The sequence below is a fragment of the Centropristis striata genome, chromosome 17 (genome assembly GCF_030273125.1).
Source record: "Centropristis striata isolate RG_2023a ecotype Rhode Island chromosome 17, C.striata_1.0, whole genome shotgun sequence".
In the NCBI taxonomy this organism is placed as follows: domain Eukaryota; kingdom Metazoa; phylum Chordata; class Actinopteri; order Perciformes; family Serranidae; genus Centropristis; species Centropristis striata.
The window spans coordinates 29250519-29264214 of NC_081533.1; the positions used below are offsets into that span (position 1 = coordinate 29250519).

General features: G+C 37.4%; 1 protein-coding gene across 1 annotated transcript in view; it reads left to right on the top strand.

Annotated features, from left to right (window-relative positions):
• lrch4 (leucine-rich repeats and calponin homology (CH) domain containing 4) overlaps positions 1-12897 on the top strand; it is an 80717-nt gene extending 67820 nt beyond the window's left edge. The window contains exon 18 of the mRNA XM_059354564.1: positions 12600-12897. Within this exon, the coding sequence (XP_059210547.1) occupies positions 12600-12737 (138 nt within the window). The 3' untranslated portion in view covers positions 12738-12897. The remainder of the gene's footprint in view (positions 1-12599) is intronic.
• Positions 12898-13696: the final 799 nt, after the last annotated feature.

The window sequence follows — 13696 nt, forward strand, 5'->3', positions numbered from 1 at the left end:
CTCACCAAGTTTTAACTTGAGATGACGTCTGCACTTGTCCTGATAGAGAAGCTGTTGAAGTAACCTGAACTGTGAATGTGATTTTTATTAGCCTCAACAGATGCAAGCTAGTTAAATGTAGAACCTGGATGTTGGAGAACACAACAGTGTGACAGTGAGACAAAATCCAGTGCCTCTTACTGAACACTGACTAGAGACTGCTCTTTTATTTTTATGTCTGCTATGCTAACTGTGAGCAGCAGGGGGCGATGTTCCTCCTCCAGACGGTACAAACCCCTCAGGAGGTTGTGTGTGTAAAGTCTTTTTTGTTGTTGTCACTGTTCCCTTTGACCAGCTGACTTCATGTTTGTATAAATGTAAACAGGCTATTAAATTATTCCTTTTTATTTATTTTTGGATCTGTCCTGTTTTTAGTTTTTTTTGTTTGTTTCTGAGTGGAAACAGCAGAGCCATCACTCATTTGGTCAAACTTATAAGCCAATTTGTTTTAAAGCTTTGTGAAATCAGTGTGTTTTAAATCACACACAGACAAATTAAATGCAATCAATATTCAATTATTCAGAGTTAAAATGACATTGATTGTTTAAAAGTTTGCCCCTTAATTTGATTGGTAAATAATTGATACCCTAGAGGCAAAACATTTAATGCCTCTGCTGTTTCTACCACAAGCTCTGTCTGACCTGATGCACATATGTCCGCAACTAAACACAGGCTGGAATCTGATTATAATGCTTATTAGACTGATGGGATTATCATATCTATAATATCATTATATGTTACACGGCCTAAAACATCAAATAGGTATATGCAAAGGACTGTTTCACTTAAAATATTGAGCCCCAAAGTGTCCAAAATTAAAAAAACTCACAAATATATTGTGTAAAATATACAAATTGACTCCTAATTTAACACTAAACTCATTATAAAATGTTATTTTGTCATTTTAATTGTCATAATTATATTTCCTGTCCGATTAATTCATGATACTTCTACCAAATTTTTAAAAAAAGCCATTCTGTTGATTCAGCAATATAGTTTAAAAACTTGGTTTATTTATTTAACAGGGTGTTTTTAGTCCATGTCCACATCTCTGCTGGTGTCCAATGTAAAAACCTTCCGTCCCATGTCTCGAGTTTTTTTATTAGCCTGCTGTTAAAATAAAATGTTCTACTGTTACAGTTTTAAATGTAGATTTTATAAATGAAACTGGATCACAGTAATTCATTCACTGGCTTAGACCAAGCTATATTCTTTAATATGTTAGCGGAACAGAAACACATTTGTATTTTATATGTATATGGCAGCCTTGTATTATTGAGAATCATTTTTGAGTTTATATTATAAATCTATATGTAAAGTTTTTTCCTCCCGCTGTAAAGAAATTATTAAAAAATGAACCTTGTCCATGTGCTGTTTGTCTGCTTGCCTGCTGTTGTGCGTTTGCTTAATCAGCTTCTGAATGTCTTTTTTTGCTCCAAAAAAAAAAAAATCTTAACATCCTCTGCAGCTTTTTTCCACATTTCCAGTGTTTGTTGCTTAGAACCATTAATGCGAGCTGATGACCACTCCAGGTAGATCACCTCAAGGAGAGCTTGTAACCAATGTGTTATTGATAACTGGTGTGGTGGAAGCCACCTTAAAACTATGATTTTTTTTGCTGCAGTCAAGCCAGCCAACCAGAGTTTACACTCTACCCCAGCAACCTTAAACCTGGAGTCATCGTTTAAGGGGGCGCTGTTTCTTAGTAAAGAGAACAGTAAGGAGACCCAGTTAAAATGTATAAATTAATGTATACATAAATAAGTAATAAATAATCGATTAATTTATGATTGACTAAATGAAAACTGATAGAGCTGATAAATATAATTATTCAATTAAACAAATTATAATTAAATAGGACATACATTTATTTCATGAATTCATTTCTAAATGTTCCTTTCCTTTATTCTTCCTTATATCTATTTTTACTGTAAAATAGTCAACTTTTCATGTCAGAAAAACAGAAACCCTTGTTCAGCTTTGTGAGGGGCATTTTGTGGCGTCTTCTCTTTTTGTTGTTGTTTTTTTTTTTTCCAACACAAACCACTGCACACACTAGAGCAGCTGGAGCCAAAAGCTGCTTCTCCTCCATTTGTAAGCTTTTACTGAGAGCATGTTGGGGAAAAAATTGCATGGTAGGAAAAAAATGCTAAAAGAATCTAGCTGTAGTCTTGTAAATAGTGACCCTGCAAGATTCACAGTCTAAAATCTCAGTGTGAGACTAGGCTGGGACTAAAATCTCTAAACACTTGTCTTTAGATGTGAGCAGGTGTGAGCTGATAGTTTTCCAGGAGTCTTTTCCAAATCTTTTCAAAGTCTTCTGATGTATAGGTAGCATTAGACAGGGGGAAAGGAATCAAAAGTACGTGATCCAGCCACAAGGAGGCAGCAGGGAGCTAAACCCACAAATTCAAACAAATTAAGACAAAGCCATGGACTATATAAATAAATCACACAAAGATATGTTTTTGGTTTTACAAGAGAAAAGACTGAATGAGTGCAATGGCATGTAGCAACACTTTGTTCCTATATAGTGCAGCTCTGCCATTACGTTATTATGGACAGGTCATTTAAAATCACACTTTCTGAATACAGACTGTGTGCATTTCTCACTGGATTGACTCTCAGTATTTATATAGCACACAGACCAGACTAACACATTGTTTGTTTTGGCCCTTTCATGGGAGTTTTTGATGATTTGGGCGGTAAATATGGTAAACACAACCCCATATTAAGGCACTGTAATCTTCATGTAAACATCAAGATTACACACACTGTAACACACAGCAGTGCTCCTCCTCCTCCTCAGATAAATATTATCAGTGCATTTGCATATGACATATGCAGTCAAATGGAGTTTTTCAGAGAGGGGGGATTGGGAGACGGCAGAAAACCAATCACTTCTCCACTAGGGCTGGGCGAAAAAAAAAAAAAAAAAAGAGTAAGGAAGATACTGTGAATTTCAAAATAAAACAATAGATTTATATTTAATGCTGGATGGATGGAAACATTGATATAGCAGTTTACAACTAATTGCTCAGATATAGTGGAGTAATGGTGCTGTGGGCTGAGAATGGAGTCAAACTCCCTCAGTAGTCATGTTTCCATCAATGCATGAGCAAGGCTTGATGAAAACGACAATATTTCATAAAACACAAAAAAATGCACGAAGTTAAAAGTTTATGCTCGTTGGATGTGGTTTTTCAAAAATTGACTATTGCGCTAAATGGGAGATGGAAAATTTTTTGGGAACGAGTTCTGATGTAGCGAACATTTAACTCACATGACTGACCAGCTGACATGAAAGAACAAATATACTGAACAAAAATATAAATGCCCCATGTCAAATATTGATGCCACATGGAGTTAATAACTACAAGTGAACATATGCTGATTTTTACTTGTACAATAGTATTATTCCTCTTGATTTATGTAGAATAAAAATTCATTTTAAAAACAAAACATTTGAAAAAAAATAAAAATAATCATATCCCGATAAATTTAGGCTGAATACCGATATACAATATATATTTCAATATTTTTTACGCAAAGTGAGAGCAAATGTTCAGTCAAAATCAAAGCCAAATATGACATGTCACAAGTAGTTTTACTGAAAGTGTATTTAAGTGAACATAAATACTGTATAACAACAGGAGTACCTTTTAAAAAAGAAAATCAAAGCTCCATGAAGTGCACATTTAAATAGAAAATATTTTAAATACAGCTACAGCTTGCCTGGAGCAAGGATCACAGTGCAAATTTGAACTATATTCATATATGTGATATGGTCTAATTCCACATCACATTTAAAAATATATCAATATATTTTTTATACCGTTATATCACCCAGCCCTATTCTCCAGTGAGCAAGCAATGCACCAGGTGCACCGGGCTTTTGAAGGGAAGAGGATTCACATTACGCTCAAACACACCTATGATTAATCAGTTAGTAAGTTGCACACGGAACATGCATGTGCACCATGCACTTTAGATACATCTAAACACGCCCCATAGTGATTCTTAATTGTGTCAGATCTGTACAGAGCACCAAAACACAAATCACAGAATACACTTACCATCCCTCATTCTTTCCATTTGAAGGACTTCCTTAACCCATTGAGGCCTAAAACGCCTGTAAAACCTCTGGGCGATTTCAAAATAAGCCCCTAAAACCTCAAATTTTTCTGGAAATTCAACAGAAGTGTCAACGCTTCTACTAAATAATAGATTTTTCAGCCTCTGTAGCAGATAGAAATGAAATTCAAAAAGTATTTGAGAGCTTATACAAATACTACAAAACAACATATCCGCTTTCCAGGCTTCAATGGGTTAAAGCAGGTATGTGTTTGAAAATGTCTCACTTTGGCACCCCCGGTATCAGAAAATATGCTGCTACCCCAAAATTAAATGATACTCTGCTAGACTTGACACTAATGTGGGTTGAGCTTCATCAGCACATATTCATGTCATATTTCATGTCACATTCTGATTTAATCTTTGCTTGTGTTGTATGAACTCTCTGAACTGATGTGAGTCCCTTTGGATAAAAGCAATGAAATTGTAACACATTTTCTTTTATCACACAAAGGAAACGACATTTTCTTGTGTTTTGGTGGATTATGTAGTTCTGCCTTTAAAGTTTAAAGCATTATAGTCTTCTCAGCCACAGTTATGGCTGTTAAAGTCAGTGGTGTGAGGTGATGTGTGATATGAAGTGTGCAGAGCAGGGATGAGCTGAGGATGTGGATAGTTTGTTCATGACCTCTAACAGTTCAGAGCAGCAGCACTGAAGTGAAGCACAGAGCCAGCGAGTATACAAGTAATAATCAGTTCATGCTGGACAAGATAAAACAATCAATAAATCAGACTTTGCTTGAGCTTTTGTCTGTTCTATGTCAGGTCCGATTTGTGACCTAGTGCATCATATGACTGTTTCATTATGCTGTAATTGATCACAGTTTCCAGTGAAGCCAGTGGTCATTTCATGAAAAATAAAGTGAGATTTCAGTTGCAGACTGAAACTAAGGTGAACCTGGAATCTTTTCTTAAATAACTGTGTCGTTTGACTGACGACGATTTCATGCAAGACTGGATTTTCAGGGCTTCAAAGATGGCTTGAAGTTTATCTGGAGCTGTTGTCACAGCAACAAGCCCTTCATAAGCGCACTTTGTTCACAGTTAGCTGCATCAAGTGTTTTTAAGATGAACCCTAGACATGAAGTCATTCTCAGATAGAATAATTTGTGAAACAATAGACAATAAGCAATACTATAGAAAAAGATCAGCACGCGGTCTTGGTCTGAACTGGGGAAAAAGTGATATAATGTCTGGAATATAAATATAACACGATCATGATTTGAGATTCTGCCCGCCAGCCAGTTGGCTTTTTTTTCAGAGGCTGTAGCTGAGTCCTAACAGTAGTCTTATTGTTACAGAGAACATTTAGGTATCATATGCTATGATGATAATCTCATGCAGTACAAATGTGTTATTAGGGCCTCGGGGCAATAGCCCTGGGCACTACTGTTATACTGTGGATTTCTTCTTCTTCCTCTTCCGGACGCAGTTTCGTCCCGCTACTAGTCCTACAACTTGAAGAGTTGCAGGACAAATTACGTCGCGAAAAACTGCCCAACATTTTGCATTGAAATGAATGGGACGGCCAACAGAAAATGAGCAAAAAAGAACACTAATTGGAGATTTTTAAACGTCTACTTCTCCGGCATAATTTCACCTAGAGACTCCATTTAAACTTTAAACAGTAGACACAAGTCTTGTGTATCGGTGTATTAATCCACGTTTCGATAGGTCATATCGTTTTTTATCAATCCCTGTTCAATGACCATGATCATTTTTGGAGAAATTCTGAGATTATAATGGGTGTGTATTGCACGGAATGTTCGTGTCAGAGTGTGTGACATCATCGCCAGAGTGTAGAGGGAGAGAAAAAATTGTCAAAAAAGAAATTTGAAAACTGCGCTCCAGGCCGCAAATTCCACTCTACAGAAATAATTTATACATAGAAATGTAGGAAAATTTGTCTTCTCACTCACAATCCTCTGGTTAAGCTGTCAGAGTTATAGTTTGGGCGTAAGACGCACAGATGATCCACCAACACCACCAACTGCCTCATTGGCTCCCATATTAAAAACGCAGGAAGATTTCGGAAAAAGGGAAATGGAACAGTTTTTTTAGATCGCTCTAACAAAGCTATTTTTTCATTTTTCTGAAGAAAAAAAAGGCTCTAGCAATGGTAATGGAGTGAGTTATCAGCCCTTGTTGAACAAAGATTGCCATCTAGTGGGCTCAGAAAATAAAGAAAATGATTCATGAAGCTTCGTTGTCACTTCACTACCACACACCCTCCAGCTCACTGTACTCTTCCATTGACAGGCGTCTATGCACTATTTGCACTTTCTTTGTACGCTGCCTGATGGCACATAAGTCCTATTGGACTCAAACCTAATCCCATGGCAATGACTTTGCTTGTTGTAAGTCTCAGCTGTACGTCACTTTTGATAAAAGCATCTGCTAAGTGACAAGAACTTGCAGTACAGGCAAAAGTTTGGACTAGGCTGGATGTCAGTTAGAAAAAGTCTCCACCGTGTCCAGCTTAGCATGGCTCCTGGTCTCAATCTAAATAAGAAAATGAACATACAAACAAACAATCCAAGACTTTTAAAACTGACAAATACTGATATCAGAATCAGCCAAAAATTATGTATTTGTCAGGCTACATTTTTGCACAAGCTGTACCATACATAACTCTTTTTGTAAAAACAGTTTTACAATTGTAGGGATCAAGTAATATATGTCACTAAGCTATAATTTAACCATAACCATAATTTATGGTTGCCATGGTTTGAATCATAGCAACACATCATAAAAAAAACATGGATCCTTCTTTTCCATTTAACAGCTTTTCTATCATACATATAAGTGAGTATGTGGTTGTTTTCATCCTGCTGCACCTGGTTGCTTTTTCCAAAGGAAAGTGGAAATAAAGTCTGATTTAATAGCTTTTCATTTCAGCCCTGAAGGCAATAAACACTCCAACATTGTGAGGATGTTTCTGATATCTGCTGTATACACGGTGAAATGACATGCTTTGCTACAGAATGCCATTGAGCATCTCACTAAAAAAGAAAGTCTCTGTCTCTGTCCATCCTTTGATTTCCTTGACAACTGTTCACAGACATGACCTTTACAGGTTGGGCTGCCTTATAAGTAACTCTGTATATTTTTGTCTTTTTTTTTTGTATTTTTAAACAATGGTAGCCCGATTATTTAGAAAGTATTTCCCATGTCACAGAAATCAAGTAACAAGTGAGTCTTTGGATGACATCATACTGACTGGGTGAAGGTGTTTTTGTTCTGGTGCTTTGAACAGACCTGTACCTGCCCACCAGGCCAAGGTTATAATAGTTTTGGATTTTTCATTAGTTTTAGTTTTAATTTCGTTGTGAATTTTTGTTTTCAAATTCAGTTCGTTTTAGTTCGTTTTTAGAGTGAATTTTCTAGTTTTAGGTTAGTTTTTATTTTTTGAAAATGCTTAGTTTTAGTTTAGTTTTTATTAGTTTTAGTGTTAGTTTTAGTTTTTTTTGTATAGGCTATATGTTGGGTGCCAGATTCAAAGAGGTCATAATAAATTTAGCCTTTGTTTCCTTTGGTTTTATCCATCTCAGCCCCAATAAGGTTATTAACTCTTACAGTTCTGGGTTTTGGTTGGAGTGTAGACATCCCAGTCTCAGTAAACATATTTACCATGTGTTCCTGCATGTTCAAATAGAAACACTGAATTATGAATGAAAAAAGTTGACAAAAACAAAAACTAAGGACATTTTCACTATAATTTTAGTTAGTTTTGTAACCACACAATACAGTTTCAGTTAGTTATCGTTTTTTTAAAAACTCTCGTTTTTATTTTTATTTCAGTTAACGAGAATGTTTTTTCAATTCTAGTTTTCGTTATTTCGTTAGTTTTCGTTAACTATAATAACCTTGCACCAGGCTGCCCCTGTACTGGGCCAAGGCTGTGATGTCACGGGTACGAAGGTCCCTGGCTATTGCCGGTGGACACACACCTTGTATATACTTATAGGTTCCTTAAATGTACCTGGATTTGGGAATTGTGGGATCTTTCTTGTAATCTGTTGTTGCGTGGCTGCGCTATCTGGTCTGACCAGCCGGGGAGCCTGGTCAAGTAGCCTTCTAGCTAGTGACTGCAGTGTTGCCAGGTTGGTTAAAACAAGTATTTATTATTCAGAAAAAAACATGAATATCAACCAAAATAAGAAAATTGTCAACACTGCAACAAGCCGGCAAAAGTTTTGTCAACCCATCCTAGCTTATATCTACCAAAATTATTCTTAAGCCGCCCAATTGAGCAGGATATTGCCAAATATTTCTTCAGCACAAATGTTCTGCCACAGATCCACTTCTTGTCAATAAATCAGGGGCCAGCAGGTAAATCCTAAAAAACTACACACATACCAGCATCAGGCGGAGAGAAGAACGCCCTTTGGCAGATGGACAGGTATCGCAGGCAACACCTTTTATTGCTTATGGCACATATAATAATGTATGATTTATGTGAAAGTAACAACCGAAATAGACACATACACAATGATAATGTGGCAAGGAGCGGAGTAATCTAGAAAGTTTGGAAACCCGACAACGCCACCTGGGGACTTGCACCCCAGGATATGAAACTGAAGGTATTAATTACTATAAGGACACAGGTAAGGGACTGAGGAGGCAGAGACCGTAGGATAAAAGGAAACAAATATTTTTATTGGGATAAAGTGCATGAATGAAACTTAAAAATAATACTGCTGCTGCAGAGAGGAAAACAAGAAAAGGTTAAACACAAGGTGGGTCATAAGAAATGATTTTATTAACAGAATAAATGCTAAAAGGCCGGCTAACAATACTAAGAAAAAAATAATTGTTATTAAAATATGTATTTCTAAAGTTTGTTCTAAGTCTCTCACTACAGTTAAGTTTCAACAACAGATTAGGAAAGAAACTGGAGATGTTTCATTGTAGAAAACTCAAAAATTTGTTCCCAGAAACAGCCTGACACCAACTAGCTAGCTGTTAGTATTTGACCAGTACAATCTAGAATTGCTAAAGGGAAAAACTATGTCATGGGAGGTGTATTGGTCAGGACTCAAGGAATCGCAGCGTCTGGTGTGAAGTTCTTTGGATAAGCGGTTCTCGAGAAACCTGCAAGCAGCAAAACTGGAGGTAATCAGCAATCTACTGGGTCTGAACAGGCATGTTTTGAAGGGTCACTGCACTAGTGTCTCCTCACCACCAGGTTGGACTTTATACCCACACATCACAGCTGTGAAAAAAGACAACACATCGATTACAGTTGACAGACTTGTTGTACTCTAAACATTATATTTTAGCTCATCACCAATTCTAACTACTTCCTGTTAAAACCAGAATCTCCTTTCCTTGAGGGTGGGTGGCCACTAGAGGTCACTTAATATCCTTATTGGATCACAGGGGATCCTTAGCCTGGGTATACCCATACTGCCTTGCGCGCTCGAATTTAATTTCGAACCTCCATCCAGTCTGGCAACCAGAGAGGTTTCTTAGCCCTGTTTTAGGGATCCAATCACAGAGCGGGGAGGGACGGCAAGACGATGACGCGTACTACTTGGCAGACGGAAGCTTGTAGTTTTCTTACGGATCCAACATGGCTGCAGCAGACGCGAAACTCTCTTTAGCTGTAGATGGTGTTTTAATTAGTTTAGAGTGAAAGTTGAAAGGCGAAAGGTCTCTCGGCGTTACGATAGCGGAGCTAATAGCCGCTAGCGGCACTAATCACCGGCGCTACCGTAACGAGGCTACGAGCCGGGGGACAGCGGAGCCCCCAGAGACCCGCAGCAGCTTGTTTATTGCCCATAAAATCAGTGGATGTGTGTGGCTGAATGACATGAGGGGGAATAAAGCGTGAAAATAAATAATCTTGCAAAAAAGGGAGAACTGGAGAAGCAAAGCAGCAGCAACACTCTCTCACAGACACACACAAAACAAACATCCATTTCTGTAGCTCTACTACGTCATCTGGTATAACTGATCTGATTGGCTAAGAGCTACCTACAGACGCTTTGATGGACATTTTAAGCGCCCAATAAACGGCTCCGGAGGATCGTGAACCACACCTCCTCTACGGAGAAATGAACGGCTGGTTTCCAGACTAGATCTCATTTGAGATTAGTCTGGTGTTAGCCAGGCTAGGGGATCCTAATAATAACAGGAGATTATAAAAAAAGATAAATATGATTTACAACCATGGTTCCACAAAAAAAAAGAAAAAAAGGAATGCTTCTAATTCATAAAGAGTGCATATATATTTACAAAAAGGTTATTTGGAGTCAACCTGCATTAACTGCTTCTGGTAGTTAACTGTGGATATTTGTTTTTAAGCCCTGTTCTTTTACCCTAACCTTGGCCAAGTGGTTTTTATTGCCTACGGTTAACTGTTTCTTGTAAACACAGTTTTTTTTTTTAACTAGTGGAAAGTGATACACTGTCCCTGACTCGTCTAAAACCAAAGTAAAAAGGTTCTGTGTGCGTTGGTATCACATACAGAGGGCTGTGATAAAACATTTGATTCTGATTAGTTGGAAGGAGCATGCACTGAAACAGTAGATGTTATTCCAAATCTATCCATCCATCCATTATCCTTAACCTCTTATCCAAACTCAGGGCATGAGGCAATGGAGCCAATCTCAGCTGACATTGGGCAACACACTTTCTTTCACACCTACGGGCAATTTAGAGTCACCAATTAGACCTAGATGCAGATCTTTGGACTGTGGGAGGAAGCTGGAGTACCAGGAGAGAACCCACCTGGATATGGGGAGAACATACAAAAACCACACAGAAAGAACCACGACTGTCACGTTGTGAGGCGAGAGTACTGACCACTACACCACCCTGTACTGCCATTATCTTTTCTTCAGTTCAGTTCAGTTCAGCTTTTATTTCGAACATGTGCGAGTAACACAACAAAGTAAACACAAAAACAAATACATCCAATGAGAATAATCAAAACAAACAAAAATAAAAAAATAGCAATAGTCAAAACAAACGCCGTAATGTGAACGCAACATGTCCGAAAAGGAGCAGGATGAAGCATATGCTTATTTAAACCTACCCCTTCTCCACTACTCAATTAACACTTTTTCCCCCCCTAAACATACATATTTAAATAATACATATTTACAAAAAAAAAAATAATAATAATTTATCATTTATGAAAACACCCGGTTGTTTCTCTTTTGGCAATTTGATTATTTTACAGTCGGTTCAAATGACCTCTATTATTTTGTTTTTTTTGTGCATATTCCTAATATAAGTTGTATTTCACCAAATTACGAAAAAACTGACTGACACACAGAAAAGCAGTTAGTAATTTAAGGGTTAATCCAGCCATTCTACCAACATGGCCTCCAAAGATCATTAACTAACACATCTCATCTGACAAAGAAATATAAAAACAACAAATTGTGCTTTCTTGTGCTTTCTGAATGTGCTCCTCAGAGCAGCACATTCAGGAAGAGAAAGGGCAAATGACATGAAACCTTATAGTTAGTGAAGTGACAATGAAGCTTCATGAACCATTTGCTTTATTTTTTGACCCCACTAGATGGCGGTCTTGGCTTAAAAAATAGGTTCTATCAATGGTAATTGAGTGTGTTTTCAGCCCTTTGTTGAACAAAGAGCGCCATCTAGTGGACTCAGAAAATAAAGAAAATGGTTCATGAAGCTCCGTTGTCACTTCACTACTTATAGTAGTCTAGACGGATTTCAGAAAAAAGGCCTCCTATAAGAAGTGAGGAGCATTTATGGGTACAAGTCGGGAACCGGCCTATCTTACATATTTCAAGGGTGCTGAATCCAAAAGAAATGGTTCCCAAGCGAAATTTTGAGTTTTTGACCTTCTAATTTGTATCAAATGGCCACCAAATTGCCCATCTTGCACAGTCATTCAACCATTTCCCCTTAGTTTTTTTGTAAGTAGGCAATCAAAGATGAGGAAATTAAGTTTCTGGATCCATAGTCTAGGGTCAGAGCAAGGATATAGTGGAGGCTCAGTGTCTTTTTTATGTATATATATATATATGCAAAATACCAACTGGAACCTTTAAAAGTGATATTGATTAAATATTTATGTCGGCCTTAAAAAAATGACACAAATAATGCTGAATTTCACCTTAAAAGTTTGTATTTTGCATATATATATATACTTACAAAAAAACTAAGGGGAAATGGTCCAATGACCAACGGCCGCCATTTTGATATGCAAATGAGAAGGTCAAAAACTCAAAATTTCCCTTGGGAACCATTTTTTTTTTATTCAGCACCTTTGAAATAAGTAAAGTAGGCCAGTTCCCGACTTGTACCCATAAATGCTCCTCACTTTCACTTTTTGGACAATTCCGTCTAGACTATAGGCATTATATTGTGTATTAAAGGTCCAATTCAATCACAACATGTATGACCCTGCATCTTCTCACTTTTTCTTCCTCCTTTCCCAGGATTCCTTGTGTTCCCCCCACCTCATCATAGAGGATGAGGGCCTGAGTCGGCTTGCCCACACCGTCCATGTGTTGGTCGACCTGGCAGACGGCTCCCAGCAAGTCCCTAAACAGGAAACATGCTCAACACAATGCTAGCATAGCATAGCTGCATCTGCAAAGATTTAACAGTGTCACAACGAAGAGATTCATCTCAGGGCCAGGGTTGTTTTTAACATGCTTTATATTTAACATGTTCATTACATTGACCTTAGTTACATAAACTGTGCCCAAAGATCAAATACATGGCAACAATAAAAAGACTTGTGTAAATGACTTCAAAGTATTCTGTTTTTTTTTTCCATCATGTCTCATAGTAAGATTAAATATCACAAGTTAAGGAAATAGTTCAACATAGCTTTATCTCAGTTAAATGAGAAGATTAATATCGGTCTCTACTTCAAAGCAGAAGTCAGTATGTGGTTAGCCTAGCTTAGCATGAAGACTAATAGCAAGCAGGAAACTAACCATTGCTAGAGCCTTTTTTTTAAGGCTTTTATTTAAAATTTCCTTCCTTTGTCTCACACGCTTTTAGGGGAAGCTGCATGGACGAAGGATACAAATGGCTTAGAAACTTAAAGTCACATTAAAATGGAAGTTAAAGTCTCAGTAATCAGAAATATTTCAGAGTGAAACTAAAAGTGATTCAAATCAAATCTGTAGAATTTGATTGGAAATAGACGGCTCAATGTGAGAGTGGCTTAGTGAATCTCGCACAAAATGGAGCTGTAGAGTAGTGAAGTGACAATAAAGCTCCGTGAACCATTTGCTTTATTTTTTGACCCAACTAGCAATGGTAATTGAGGGTGTTTTCAGCCCTTTGTTGAACAAAGAGCGCTATCTAGTGGGGTCAAAAAATAAAGCAAATGGTTCATGAAGCTTCGTTGTCACTTCACTTGTACTATCCAATAAATGCAAAAACAAACAAAACAGTTGTTCAGGTCCCATGAGGCAATGTTATCTGGAGTCAAACTGCGTAACAGAATCCAGTAGTTACGTGAAGAAGGTTGTGTTGTAGTAGAAAATCGCTAAAGAAAAACAACTGACGACCAGGTCGA